The 14,850-nt window shown below is 42.3% G+C and overlaps 2 protein-coding genes across 6 annotated transcripts in view; one reads left to right on the top strand and one right to left on the bottom strand.

Moving 5' to 3' along the window:
* Positions 1-14,850, top strand: part of MED23 (mediator complex subunit 23) — a 69,158-nt gene that overhangs the window by 44,533 nt on the left and 9,775 nt on the right. The gene's annotated exons all lie outside the window — the stretch shown is intronic.
* On the bottom strand, positions 63-14,450 carry ARG1 (arginase 1). The gene is made up of 9 exons (XM_036318213.1): positions 14,362-14,450; positions 13,907-14,022; positions 8,630-8,702; positions 5,760-5,934; positions 4,054-4,213; positions 2,452-2,546; positions 2,027-2,131; positions 1,629-1,765; positions 63-834 (listed from the first exon to the last, which is right to left on the bottom strand). The coding sequence occupies exons 2-9, from the start codon at positions 13,961-13,963 to the stop codon at positions 668-670; spliced, it is 969 nt and encodes a 322-aa protein (XP_036174106.1). The 5' UTR covers positions 13,964-14,022; positions 14,362-14,450; the 3' UTR covers positions 63-667.

The raw sequence follows: 14,850 nt of genomic DNA, 5'->3' as shown, positions 1-14,850 counted from the left end.
CTTTTTCACCTATTGCCCCAATTCCCCTGCCATCTGGCAACTGTCAAAATATTCTCTGTATCTATGAGTCTGTTTTGGTTCTGCTTGTTAGTTTATTTTGTTTTTGTTTTTTTAGATTGAATTGTTGATAGATGTCTATTGCTATTTCATTGTTCATATTTTTGTTTCTTCTACTTCTTCAAGAAGACACTTTAACATTTCATATAATACTGGTTTGGTGGTGATGAACTCCTTTAGCTTTTTCTTGTCTGGGAAGCTCTTTATCTGTCCTTCGATTCTGATTGATAGCTTTGCTGGGTAGAGTAATCTTGGTTGTAGGTTCTTGCTTTCCATCACTTAGAATATTTCTTGCCACTATCTTCTGGGAGTGTGTTTATTTTTAATGCCAGCAAATTTCTATTTGGAAATTAATATGTACTTTGATTTCTAAGGATAAGTCTTTTGCCAAAATGGGAAATACAAGCTTTTTAAATTTACAAAAACTTGAATTTCCAAATGTTTCACACCAAGAGGGAATTGATGCAGTTTATACTAATTGTACTAATATTTCCTCAGGTAAAACATTTTCCTGAAACACAAAATCTATAAGAGGATAACCATTAGCTTAAGTAAATTATTAGATTTGCTAAGTTATAAGCTGTGAGATTTTCACATAATGTTTCCACATTTACTTAGGTGGGTTAAGGTAGTCAATAGGCTTATGGTTACCCTCTCGAGCAACTCCAAAACAAGACAAGGTTATTGCTACTGCTGTGTTGACTGTTCGAGTTACTTCTTCTGGTGTCTTCCCCAGAGATGGATTCACTTCCATTATGTCTAATCCTGACAGTAGTCCTACAACAACAAGTGGAAATAAAGTAATTGTTAAATAATTGACATTTTAAATTTAGTATCTCTGAAATGTTACTCAGGAGTGTAATGAGGGGGGTAACCAACTGAAACCACTTCGGTTACTGCATCATGCAATGGGCATTCTGGAAGTGTCAACAGGGGCTTGGTTTTCAGACCAGGAAGTATCTATAATAAAAAAGCGTAATATGCAAATCGACTGAACAGCTGAACAGCAGAATGACTATCCAGACAACCACGCTATGACACCCACTGGTGCCAGGTCAGCCAAGGTGGGTGCGATGCAATTGGTCGGGGGCCTGGCCATTTCCCCATGATCACCCTGCAGAGGGAGGCCCAGGCCACCGGCCAGCGGGGCGATCAATCGGGGCTCCACAATCGCCCTGCAGACTGACCGGCTGCAGCGGGTGGGCAGGGACTCCCTCTGCGGGGGCGATCATCGCAGAGCCCTGGCCAGGTGGGCAGGGCCTACCTCTTTGGGGCGATGCTCCATGATCAATTGCCCCAAAGAGGGAGGCCCAGGCTACCGGCCGGCGGCGCTGCAGCAGGTAGCCTGGGCTTCCCTCTGCTGGGGCGATCCATCAGGGAGCCCCGGGCAGGTGGGCGGGGCCTACCTCTTTCGGGCAATCGATCGGGGGTCTCCCGGACTGTGAGAGGGCACAGGCTGGACTGAGGGATCTCCCACTCCCCAATGCAGGAATTTTGTGCACCAGGCCTCTAGTAAGTATATATTGGCCATGTGTACACTTGGTTCTTTATTCACTCAGATTTATACCTACCTGTTTTGAAAATTTCTTCTGTAATGTAGAGACCTTCTCTGTAAGACAGACCCCCGATGACTGGTGTGCCAGTAGCTGGTGTGACAGATGGGTCCAATCCATCAACATCATAGCTCAGATGAATTGGCCTTTTCTTTCTTTTAAGAAGAAGGAAAGTAATTCAAGTTAAAGTTGGTGGCTTATTGTTTAGTAGATAAATATAGTTCTTATAAGTACCGCGCGCTAACCGATTGCGCCACTGGAGCTCCGATAAATATAGTTCTTACTTTGCTCTGTAAAAGGGAACAACCTAGTGAGTTCCATGATTTTACATAAAGGCTTTATTAATAACTTACATTGATTAGTACCAGTAGCTAGTTCGTTTAACAATATTTATGTTGCATACACAAGCGTCATACCTTCCTAGTAGATAACTGAGTGTTTCTTCCATCACCTTGCCAATTCCCAGCTTGTCCACTTCAGTCATTGAAAAGTATTTAATACCCAGAGTTTTCAAAAGGTAGCTATGAAAGAGGAGATAGTAAGATAACTTACAATTAACATGGAGGCTGACTCTATGCCCTCTCGTCTCCTTTTAAGAAAAGATCAATGTGCTAAGATACATAAAATATTTAAGTTCTGTGAACTCTATGTATATATCATCAATATATTTTTATCAGTAAGTCAATATAAGAATCATTTGAATATATACATATATGTGTATGTACAAATATATATATATATATTTGGTACTTAAAATAATTTTTTACCATACATTTGGTCACTGCACCTAGCATGCAAAAGGACAAACATGAAGGTAAATTGCATCAAGGAATAAACTTACTGTTCCCCAGGGTCCACATCTCTCAGGCCAATATACACAATATCTTTGGCAGTTATGCAGGGCGTCACCCAGGAGAATCCTGGTACATCAGGGATCTAAAATTGCAATTTTCCATTTGGTTATGTATACTTCTCTTGAGCAAATCGTACATGGAAAGTTAAGTACACTTGTTGGATATATCTTATATTTAGAACATACATTTTTAGGAATCGTTAAAAGATGAGACAAACGAGAATGCCTGCCTCCCCTGGTTGTCCCCTTGATTATTTTGGCCCTACCCAGCCTCACCCTGTAGCCCAGACCTAACCCGAACCATTTGTGCACCATTTCCATTGGGCCCTGCTTTCCCAGAACTCTTCTGTAAGGAAGTCAGTGTACTTCCATTACTTTCATCCCTTCTTTGCTTCTCTTTCTTAGTGAGGACTTAATCCAAAAGATGGTTTTGAGTGGCTGAAGGAAAATTTTTGCCCAACCCTTTGGTTGCTCTTTGAATGCTCTGGAGTTGAGCTTGGCTGTTTCCATATGCTAGCTGCACATATTGCAAGTGTATACACCTATCAGTTGGTTGTCACTTCAGAAAACGTTACTTCTGGGCATTAAACCTAACATTCCCAGGTATCATAAAGACCACTATGCTACAGGTACATTAATAAAAATTATTTTATTGACATACTACAGGTATATCCATAAAAATTATGAGCCACAATGTTAAATCTTAATATGGGATTTCCTCTTACATCTTTTAGAAAGTAAGTTTCTAGGGAGCAAGTAGGCAGTTCTGCTTATGGTTTAGATACGTGCTCCTCACAGTAAAGATGTTAAACCATTGTGAGCCGCATTTTAAGAATTCCGTTTTTGAAAAGGCCCTATGATGTGGAGGGGATACTTGGTAACAACGGAAGGCTGTGTGGCATGTACTAGAAAGAGGTTGGCACCAGGGGACCAGTTCTGGCTCTCGCCTGGTGTGTGATCTTAGGTGAGTTGGTTAACGTCTGAACCTCTGCTGACTTGCTTAGGATTTTTCTCTGCTCCACCTAAAAAGGGTAGTTTAAGAATCAAAAGGGAAGATACAAGGTCAGTTTGCAAACTATCAAGGAAGGGAAAGGTACCGAGCCTCACCACCTTGATCCTCCAACCCTTTTGCTTATCTGCTGCCAAGAAAAGAGTTTGAGATTATACCAAGAATAAGATGGCAGAGGGGTTCTTACTTCCCTCCACCTCCTGAACTTCTGCTAAAGATTATTATCCTATCTAATAAAAGAGTAATATGCAAATTAACAGTCACTCCACAACAAAGATGGCAGCGCCCATAGCGGCCAGGGCAGGATGCTGGCAGCATCACCCCGGCAACGTGAGCCCAGCAGGCAAGTGAGGCCCGCAGGCAGCACCCAGCAGGGCCTGCTTGCCCATCGCCGTGGTGTGGAGCAGGCAGGCCCTGAAGAGAGCAGAGAACCATGGGGAGTGGGCCCAAGCCATCAGTAGGACATCTCGGATTGGAGAGGGTGCAGGTAGGGCTGAGGGACCACCTTCCCCCCCCCCCCGTGCATCAATTTCGTGCACTGGGCCTCTAGTTTTGTAATAAAATGCCAACCAGTCTCTTACCTTTCCCTTTAGTTCCTTCAGGAGGAAAGACACAGGCTGTCCATGCAAGTTCCCACTTGAGGTTGTCTGTGGAGTGTTGATATCAGTGTGAGCGTCCACCCAAATGACACAGAGATCTGGGTGGATCCTGGCATGGCCAGAGATGCTCCCAATCGCCAAACTTTAGAGGAAAAAGTTTGTGTGAGCATCAGAGTTGCAATAGCCTTACATACATCATATTATTAACTCAATGCTCATGCTTGATTTTCCTTTAAATCAAAGCAGCTGATATTTCTCATAGTTTTAAATCAGAGATGCTGATTAAACAATTGTATCAGAGAAAGTAGACCTTACACTTAATAGTTACTAAGAAGTTATAGTTACACAGAGGAATCACTAAGTAATTTGTGATACTTTTCAAAACCACCTTCTAATAAAATTGTAAATTATAGTTTCACCAAAAACTAAATGTGTGAAAACACTACCACACAAGGAATTTCTTATCATGAGACTATTCCACTTTCAGGGTTGAATCAGGCTTATTTTTTGCACTCTCATTTCTCCAGGTAAATACTTCATTCTCCCCAGTGAGTCATGGCAGAGCCCTTCCATTTTTCTTAAAACCCAATTGTTATACAATTGGAGAGCATGACTCAGAAGCCCTTACATCCACCTGAGTGAGCATATCCCAGGTGCTCACTCTATTCAAACAATCAGATCCTCTGCTTGAACTTCCTCCTCTCCTGCCACACCTTAAGGACCCACTCTTAGCCAGGTCCAGACCCCTCCAAGTTCACATCAAGCACTTCAAGCTCCAGAAAATGTACCTGAATGGAACAGCTATGTAATATCTTACACAAAAGTTAAAAGATTAGGATTGGCCATACAATGCCCTATTTTCCCACCTGTGAATGTTTTTGAGTACCATTCAGAGAATCGTGAACTTCTCGATTCTCAAAGTGGAAGCGATTGTGCCTCTCTCTCTAAAAAAATCAATAAACTAGTCTTTAAAGAATAAAGAGGCTAATGCCCAGAAATTTTCTTTGCCACATTATTTGTAATTTTGAAAATTACTTGAATATTGGACAATATATATAATACTTCAATGAAAAATTATCCAACAGTAAAAATATGCTTATATATCATGAAGTAAAGATAAGGGCATTTCAACTGTGGATTAAGAACAGCGGGATAACACACACACACACGTAATTGTTAAAATCATGTCTGAGGGAAATTCTGGTTGAAATGGTTGTTAGGAGACTACAATTATCACTGGTTGTTGTTGGTTTTTTGTTTTTGTTTTTTACTTTTACATGTGTGTGTATTTCAAAAAACTTTATAGTTATAACTCTTATAATGGAAAACACTTTTAAATGTTGACCTAAATGGGTTGTTCCTATTATCAGCAACCAAGCACAATAAGTTGACTGTAAATTTCCTCAGCACTTATTTATTTAGAAATGTAACCCTGTGCTGAATATTTTACTGAGATTCATTCACATTTAATGTATTTTCTGCTGTAATAAAGATAACTCAAGACTTCAAATAGAGCTAAGTGTGTTTCCAAAAGAAAGTAGTAACCAGTAATATTTTTTAAGCAGGAAACTTGATATAAACTATTGATCAGTGCTTTCCCTTCCATATGTTCTCTCTTCGCATGTTTTTGGTTAAACCTTCTTCATGCCATTTGTGCCAATCTCGCATAGCCCTTCATTAAATAGTACCTGTGGTCTCCACCCAGCACCACGCTGACCCTTCCATTTTTCTTGGCTTCTGCCACCACGCCAGCCAGCTGCTCATTCGCTTTTCCCACAGACCTTGGATTCTTCACAATTTGAAATGGACTGTCATTAGGGACATCAGCAAAGGGCAGGTCCCCATAATCTTTCACATCACACTCTATAGTTAAAATTAAAAGTTGCAAGTTACTAAATAAAGATCACAAAACAGTCTCTGCAGAATGATTTTAAATGTACAAAATAGGTCTATTTTCTAAAGTATAAGTGCAGAAAGACTCTGAACAGACTAAAAATTGTGAAGGTAGAAACCACATCTACTTTTGCCTGACATCATCTCACCTGGGCTCCCACCAGTGCCTGCTGTATGCTGGGTTCTCAGGAAATCCTTGAACCCACCAGTTAGGCTATAAGCACAGCTGGTTGACCTGGTTTGGATTTAATGGGTGATGTCATTGTCATTGTCTCTGTGCCTTTTACTTTTCTACAATAAGCCTGCATTGTATTTATAGTAAATAAATCATATTTAAAAAGAAGAAAATACACCATTATTTTGTTAACAATCCTCGGTTTCAATCCAATCTGTCACCTGCTGAAGCAGTCCTGCTCCCTCTTCTGCCCATTGTACCTGCCTCACAGGGCTATTTTCAGAATTCAATAGGTGTATTTGATTACCATCAGTCCTAACACTTCAACAAGCCAGGAAATAAAGACTTTATTATTATACTTTTCCAATAAGGTAACCCAAAGTTCCTAAGGACCTCGGTGCACTTCCTAAAAGGCCATGCATTATGCCTCAAGGTGCAGAGCTTCTTGTAAAACGGTGATCCGGGCTCAATTCTATGTTCTGAACTAAGCAGTCATTGTGTGTTGTATTCATTCATGTCTGTATGTATCTGTGATTCAGTAATGCCTTCAAGAGATTTAATATGACATTAAATGTGGCCAAATTATGCTTGTTAACTGAAGGACTAGTCCACTTCATTTACCTAGACTTCCTGTTCTCTACTGGGGTCTCTCTCTTTCTTTTCTTAGATTTATGATGCATAATTCTTATTTACTAAAACGTATTCATTTTAAGTTTGCCAGTCAGTGAGTGTTAGAAATATCCACAGGCTTTTAACCACCAGCACAATCAAGATTTAGAAGACCTCCATACCCCTAAGTTCCCTCACGCCCCTGTGCAGCAAGAGTCAGTGCATCCCATGGGATGGATGTGCCCCTTTTAGTTATTTTCCAGTTGACAGGCATTCTGTTGTTCCCATATTCTTAATATTGTAAACAATGCTGCTATATACCTTCAAGTACACACAAGGCCTTGTGAGAACATGTTTTCATCTCTTTTGGGTAAATACCTTGGAGTAGATTGGCTGGGTCAAAAGGTAAATGTGTGTTTATTTAAGGAACTGCCCATCTTTCCAAAGTGGCTCTGTGTATCATTATGCATTCTCATCAGAAATATCTGAGGGTTCCAGTTGCTCCAGATCCTTTATCAGGGTTTTACATATAAAGATGACACTTACTTTAGCTGTATTTTTGTTTTGTTTTGTTTTGTTGTTTTTGCTTTAGTTTTTTTTTTTAGCTGTACTTTTAAAATACAAAGTATTTTTCTTTTGCATGCTCACATATGCAAATATGTATGTGTGTATAGTATGAGTAATCATACACACAGTATTATTACTGGGGCATTGTTTTGTTTATATTCTCCACATTTATTAATAAAAGTGGTGTAACTTAATACTCCCTTATTATTTCTGATATTACAGTGAATTTCCATGGGCACATTCTCAGAGAGTTTAGACCACCTCTTAGAGAAAAGTAAGTCGCAGTTCTTGCAACAACCAAGGGAAGCGAACTGCTCCAGCTGGTTCAAGGACGTGCCTGGAGAGAAAGGCAGAAACTGGAAGGAAATAAAGCTTTGACTTAATAGCTCATTCTGATGTTTGTGGTAGGCATTTGTGGATGTAGCTAGCCGTTCTAATGTAATTATTCAACAGTGTGGAAAGATGGAATTGGCATAGCCCTCTGGGCCGTGGTCGGGCTGCTGAAAGCTCCCTAGGTATCACATCCCCAGAACAAACAACTCAGTCACCTGATACTGACTCAGAAGCCCCAGGACCATCCCATTTCCTCTCCTTTCTCAGGGCCCAGTTTTCAGAAGCTACAACAGAAGGCCGGGATCTGAGGAAACTCAGTTCACCGGCTCCAGGTGGCACAGGGTTTGGAAAAGCCTTGAGACTGAGCAACTACCCCGCTTTCCTCCTCCTCCTCCTCAGAGAGCTGGGAAGGCTGGGGGCCCCTTCGTCCTGCATAGGACTTCCCAATGCCCCTTCCCTTAGGGAACCATGCCCTAGGAGCCTGGTTCCCCACCTCACCCATTCGAGGAGCTCGCTTTCCAGTCCAAACTTGACCTACCTGGGGCCCACAGCTTCTCTGCTGCCTCAAGCCCCCACCAAGGAAAATGGAGACATCAACCCGAGACTCGGTGCTATCACTGTTTTATTTCCTCTCACAAACAGGGCTCCTCTTGCTAGTAGTGCACTTTCTGCTGCTGCCCCTTGCCTTCCATTTTCAATCCCCCCAACTTCCTTCCCACCCACCCAACCCAATTCTTACTCACACACATTCTCTTACACTGTAGTCTGGCTGGAAAGACAAAATATCTGAGTAAATAAGCACATTGATTGTGCATTCTTCCCACACACTTTCTCTGTGTAGGGTGCACAGCTAAGGTTCTAGCCAGCACTGAACTCTGTGGTACAGATGTCATTCCAGACACTCCCCGTGTTAGCAGGAGCCTGTGCATCCTTCAGTACAGGAAAGAATTCGGGCTGATCATCTTTCAACCTAAAAATTACCTAGTTCTTTAAGCTTCTCAAGCAGGCCAGCCTTTCTCAGCACTTTGGGGCCTTCTTCCACTCCTCCTCGCGGCTGAACAATTAAAAAAGAAAGGATTCAGGCATCATTTTGGTCATCAGATGGACACAATAGGAAATTCATTATTTAATCAGTTGAATAGTAGTAACATGATTTTCTTGAGTTCCTACAGAGCCAGGCATTATATTTAATTGTCACAGCAAGATGGATTGGATTACTCCTATGTCAGATATAAGGGTCTAGAATCAAAAAGGTTATCTAATGATCCTTCCCTCACACAGCTAACCAGTGGCAGAGCCTTAGGGCCTTAGCCCAGCCCTTTGGATTCCAAAGTTTGCGTCTCCTCTTCCCATCACCCCATGCTACCGACTTAGTGAGCATTTGTTTTGTGCAAAAGCACTCTGATAAATGGAGACACTACAATGAAAAGCAGAGGGTTTTTGTCTTTGATTAACTCATAAACTAAGAGGGGATTTGGATTTTTAACATCAATTACAGCACTTGGAGATTTGCTTCAAAGTAGATACAAGATGTCATAACAACAAAAACAGGATACTCCTATCTCTGCCGGGGACAGAGAGTGTCAGGTGGAGCAGGTGACATTTCAGCGTAGTGTTGCAACACGAGTTCAGGATGATGGATGGGGTGCTGGAGGAACTTTGTAAACCAGAACAATAGCTTGAGTAAAGACATTTATTCAATAATAATTATATATATGTGTATATATATATATATATATATATACATATATATATATATATGTATGTATGTGTGTGTGTGTGTGTGTGTGTGTGTGTGTGTGTGTGTGTGTGTATACATATATATATAATTATTAATTTCAGAGAGGAAGGGAAAGGGAGAGGGAAACATCAATGATGAGAGAGAATCATTGATCAGCTTCCTCCTGCACGCCCTCTACTGGGGATCAAGCCCAAAATCTGGGCACCTGCCCTGACCAGGATTTGAATCATGACCTCTTGGTAACTGTGACCTCCTGGTTCATAGGTTAACACTCAACCACCGGCCACCCCAGCCAGGCCAATAAAGGCATTATTTTGAAGGTAGCATGGGAGACAGCTATGTGCAGATCCTCACAATAGTAAGGTAGGGTTCTACGGGACAAAGCAGGCAACAGGGAAAATCACCTGGCAGTTGACTGAACCCACAAAGACACCAACCTGGTATTTCAACTTTTGACCTGCTTAATAAACACAGTGAACAAGAACTCTAGCCTTGCTGTTTTTACATCTGGGAAGCCAGCCTCCTGGCAGATTAGTGACCCTAAAAAACAGTTCTTTCATGTATCGCTCTGATTCTAACTCCCAACAAGGTTTTTACATATAAAGCTATTTCCTGTTGTCAGAGGAGAAGAGGTGCCAAAGACACATGTGTTGCCTCTAGGATTGGGCTGTGGCACCAAACCAAGCAAATATTCCTTCCCAATTAAAATTAGCAGATGACTTGGCCTGGCTGCCAAGGAAATCCTTGATGTCAAATTTCCGTCCCTGGCAGCAAGGGACCCCACGTGCTCTGCCTGACACATTTTTCTCCTTTATGCCATTCAATTTTCGCCTGGCTCTCCTCAGTCCCACCACAATCAAGGAGATATAACTTCTCCTTTAGACCCCCATAGAGTGCTGCTTGGCTCAAATTTTGCCACTGTTTTTTGTGTTTGTTTTTATTTTTAGATTTTGGTCCAAGTTTCTTTATACCTACCTGCTGCACTGTATTTTGTAGTGTAGGGCTGACACTTAGTAGATGCTCAAAAAATTATCAATTTGATAAAATTCCCTGGCATTTTCCCCGCTTTCCTTTAAAAACATTAGAACACATCTTATGGGCCCCTTAGTTGACACTATGTTTGCTCTAACACAGTTATTAAATTTTTCCAGAGTGACACTTGCTAGCATTCTTTTTTATTTGTTTGATTCAAATTGCTTCTCATGATTAGTCACATATTGATTTCAGAGTGGAATGGAGAGAGAGAGAGAGAGAGAGAGAGAGAGAGAGAGAGAGAGAGAGAGAGAGAAACATCAATGATGAGAGAGAATCATTGATTGGCTGCCTCCTGCATGCCCCCTACTGGGGATCAAGCCTGCAACCTGGGCATGTGCCCTGACCAGGATCGAACCGTGACCTCCTCACTCAACCACTGAGCCATGTTGGCCAGGCGATTAGTCCTTCCTTATTGCTTGGTTTACCTGCCCACATTGGGAATCACTCATTAGCTCTACTGACTTTGAAGCTGAGTCTCAATTGCTAACTGGCCACAAGGGTAAGATCCCTTGTGTATCTAAAGAGGCCTCAATGCAGGTCAGGAGCACAGGCGCTGGGATTAAACAATCCTGTCTGGAATCACACACTCAAGGCTATGTGACCCTGAGCAGATTTCCAAACCTCTCTGAGCCTTAGTTAACTCAACTGTAAAATAAATATAAAACCTACCTCATTTTTTTGCCACTACCTCCCTCCTACCTCCCACTGCCTTGCAAGAGGGTGAGGTAGGAGAGATTCCTTTCTCAGACTCAACCTTCTAGTCATTTTCCCTCTAAACCTCTCCCTTGCTTGTCTGTCAAACTTTTACTTCTTTTAGGCAAGGACAGATGCTTATATGCTGGCCATTTTTTCCCCTCTATGCTATGGCTTAGTGTAGAAAAATCTCTCTTTGTGTCCTTATTATCATGAGACAATAAGCTTCATTATCACTGGGCCATGTTTTAATGGAGGAAGGGCTGTAGTGAAAAAGAAAAAAGAATTAACTCTAGACAGAAAATGCATCAGGCTATATCCCCTAGAGGGGCTGTTATCATCAGCCTAAGGCTTTCTGCTGAGGTCCAGGGACCAGCACATGTTCACACTGATTCCTTCCTTCCTTTCCTCCTGTCTCCCTCCTTCCTTCCTTCCTTCCTTCCTTCCTTCCTTCCTTCCTTCCTTCCTTCCTTTCCCTTGCTCCATTTCTTTTGTCAGTTATTTCAATTCTATCTTTGTTAGAACCTGCCCAAGAATAAGTGAGCATATTGTGAAGCTTGCAATTCAGTATTTAAAAGAGCAATTTGTGTGTCAGCAGCATGTTTCCATATTCTGGGAAAGACCTTTGAAGGGTTTCCAGGGAAAGTGAATCTGTATTTACTGACAGTCCACATGCAATTTGGGTCTCTCACCTCTGACCTGTCCTGCTTGGTTTTGCAATAAGAAGCCAGAGTGCAAAGCAAGAGTTCAAAACTAGGAGGAGTGCCCTGGCCAGTTTGGTACTGTGGCTAGAGCGTGGACTGAAGGATCTCAGATTCAATTCCCGGTCAAGGGCACCCATACCTCGTCCCTGGCTTGGTCAGGGCACCAGTGGGAGGCAACCAATGTGTCTCTCCTCCTCTGCCTCCTCCTCCCCCTTGCCTTCCACTCTTTCTAGAATCAATGGAAAAAATATCCTCACTCCTGGGTGAGGATTATAAACAAAAAAAGAATTAAGAGTATAAAACACTACCCAGGTGGGCAAAATAGTTCTAAGAAACCTGCAGGAAACTCCATTTAAAACAACAACAACAACAAAAAACTTTAGGAGTTTCAATTCACACTTGTCTTATTTGCTTCCCCCCCAGCCCCGCTTTTAAGAACAGATACATGTTGAAGTCTAAGGTGTCTGCAATCTCATTATATTCACCAGAATGAGTGTGGCCCGGGCAGGAAAAGAAAATACTTTATTTCAATGTTACTGGCATGTTTGGCAATCTGGGAGTTTCATAAGTCCGTTAGTCCTTTCAGCGTTACCAATTTACAGTCAAATTTTCTTTCTTTTTTCCTCCCTCAAAGAAAGATACACAAAGGATTTTACTTGGTCCCTGAACTAAGACTTGTATAGAATTATTAAGGCCCTTAAAAATAGGAATCATTCACAAAGATGCATAAAGCAATCATATGGAAGTTATTCAAATTAAAAGAACTCTGAAGTTGACACCCATCTATGACATTTTTCTAGGCATTCATTACATAGCTAAACAAATGTGTTTTCTTAAAAGTCTTTCTCTCAGTATATATACACAGTAACACCAAAAACAGTGGGAACAGGTGTCGGAGCACGCAGCAGGAGCTCTGGTGCTCCGAGGATGTCTGAGTTCTGAGTCCCTGTATTCTCCTAAATTCTCCTACCCACCAGGGCTGGTTCCTGCTTGACCCCTGCCCTCGATACTAATGCTTGGGGACTTACTCCAAGTTCCCCTTTATCCTCTGCTCACTAACAGGGGTTGGGGCCGAGCCCCTCTGCCTGGGGCTGGACCTCCTAGGATGCCGGGTCTTAGATAGAGAAGCCATGAGAGGTTGTGGGTATAAAGAATGAGTCTTTATTGCTGAAGCCGGTGGCCATATAGCCATTAGACAAGAACATCCTTTAGAGCAAAGTTCATACAGGCAGGCAGCTGGACACCCATAAAGCAGCATCGGTCTCTGTACCCACAGCTATTATCTGAGCAGCCACATGCTGCCTCCTAGACTCACCGCCTCACACGGTAGCAGTAGCTGAGCTCTCTGGCTCAGCAGCTTCTCCTATCTCTCCTGCCCAGCTGCTCTCTCTAGCAGACTTCTTCACACACTCCATCCTAGCTGCTCTCTCTCCATGCTCCAGCAGACTTTTCACTCCATCCTCAGACAACTCCAGCCAACTAACTTGGTCAGTCACTTACTTTTATTTTATACCATTTAGACAAAGGCTTCATGCCAACAGTGGCATCAATAATATTGGCTACTGAAGGGCACAGTGTACCGTGTGTCCTTGCACCCACTCATGGTATCTTGGCATGATCAGGATTTCCAGGCTCAGAGTCCTTGAACATTCCGTCAGGGCACATGCCCAGAGCAGCCTTTGGTCATTCTGGTGTATTGGTAACAAGGTCTTTGTGCTCCCACCGGCCTTGACTATCCGGGGACCTGGCATGGTTCCCACAACATGGAAATCTAAATAAGTAGCTAAAATGCAGAAATAATCCATTTCCATTCAAATAAAAATATTTCCTTTTTAGAAATATGAGGGAAAGGTAGTAAATTCAAATAAAATTGGCTGTGGCTGAGATTAGGGGCCACAAAAATAAGTGGGTTTGTGACCATAATTGTACAATGTTGCAAACCGATGAGACAACTTTAAACTATATACTATTTCAAGGCCAGGCTGTCTCAGGAAACTTAACTAACCAGAAAATCACACCTTGCTAAGTGTAAAGCCTGGAACTTTCCAATAATCCCAGCTATTCAAAAGAAGGCTGTTTACTCACCTGTCCCTTTGAGAAAGGAGCTCCGATGACCCCTATGGATTTTGACTTAGAACTCATGCTCTGATGTTCCTGGTCACTGCACCCGAGGTCTCCAGCCAGTCACAACGTCTGCAACCCTCAATGACAGGAGACACATATTTTTTCCACTTATAATTGGGCTGAATCTGTTTATCTTATTCTAATAAGGAAGATTGGCTCCACCTACTGAACCAAAAATGACAGTCCACGGGAAGTCCAGCAAGTTCTTCCTATGTGGAAGAATTTGGGTTCGTAATTCAGGGAGATTATTCATGTCCCCAATTCACAGCCATTTGACAAGTCATCTGGGTTAATACCTTGTCTAATCACAATCTTTATTTCCTAATCATAATACTCGCTCTAATCGAATGAAGTCATCATTATGGCATAAACGGTGCCATGGCTCCAGCTGTACTAACTCAGGGAAGGGCACTTACTTCCTCCAGGGCTTTGAGTCCTTCCGTGTCAGTGAAGGGCTGAGACTGACAAGATGATCTCCTCACATCCCTTCAAGCCCTACAATCCTGAGTTCAAGTTTCACACACTGGGATTAATGGTTAATCAGTGAGACACATCCTACACCACAAGGGGAAGCATATGACTTCCTTTTCTGCTTATTACTAAAGGAAATCTTAATCGCCTCATTAATAACTCGGAGGTGTTGCCATACTGATTTTTAAATATGGTGTGTCTATACTAATAAAAGGGTAATATGCTAACTAGACCAGGTTGACTGGACATCTTCCAGACATCCAACTCCCTTCTGGACAAAGCCACGGTGGCGGGGACTGAGGCAGAGGCGGTTAGGGGCGATCAGGCCGGCAGGGGAGCAAGCAGTTAGGGGGCAATTAGGTCGGGGGGGAGCAAGCAGTTACAGGGCAAGATCAGGCTGGCTGGGGAGGGCAGTTAGGTGGTGATCAGGCAGG

Source organism: Myotis myotis, unplaced genomic scaffold, assembly GCF_014108235.1.
Source record: "Myotis myotis isolate mMyoMyo1 unplaced genomic scaffold, mMyoMyo1.p scaffold_m19_p_7, whole genome shotgun sequence".
NCBI classification, from domain to species: Eukaryota; Metazoa; Chordata; class Mammalia; order Chiroptera; family Vespertilionidae; genus Myotis; species Myotis myotis.
This window is presented reverse-complemented; position numbering and strand designations above follow the sequence as displayed.

Bases quoted from the DNA above. Each gene is read 5' to 3' on its own strand.
- ARG1 (XM_036318213.1), bottom strand. From the start codon at position 13,963: ATGAGTTCTAAGTCAAAATCCATAGGGGTCATCGGAGCTCCTTTCTCA. The intron at 1,766-2,026 runs GTATGACGCTTG...TCTTCTTAAAAG, and splicing joins CTCAGTTATCTACTAGGAAG to AAAGAAAAGGCCAATTCATC. The intron at 835-1,628 runs GTAGGTATAAAT...TTGTTGTTGTAG, and splicing joins AGAAGAAATTTTCAAAACAG to GACTACTGTCAGGATTAGAC.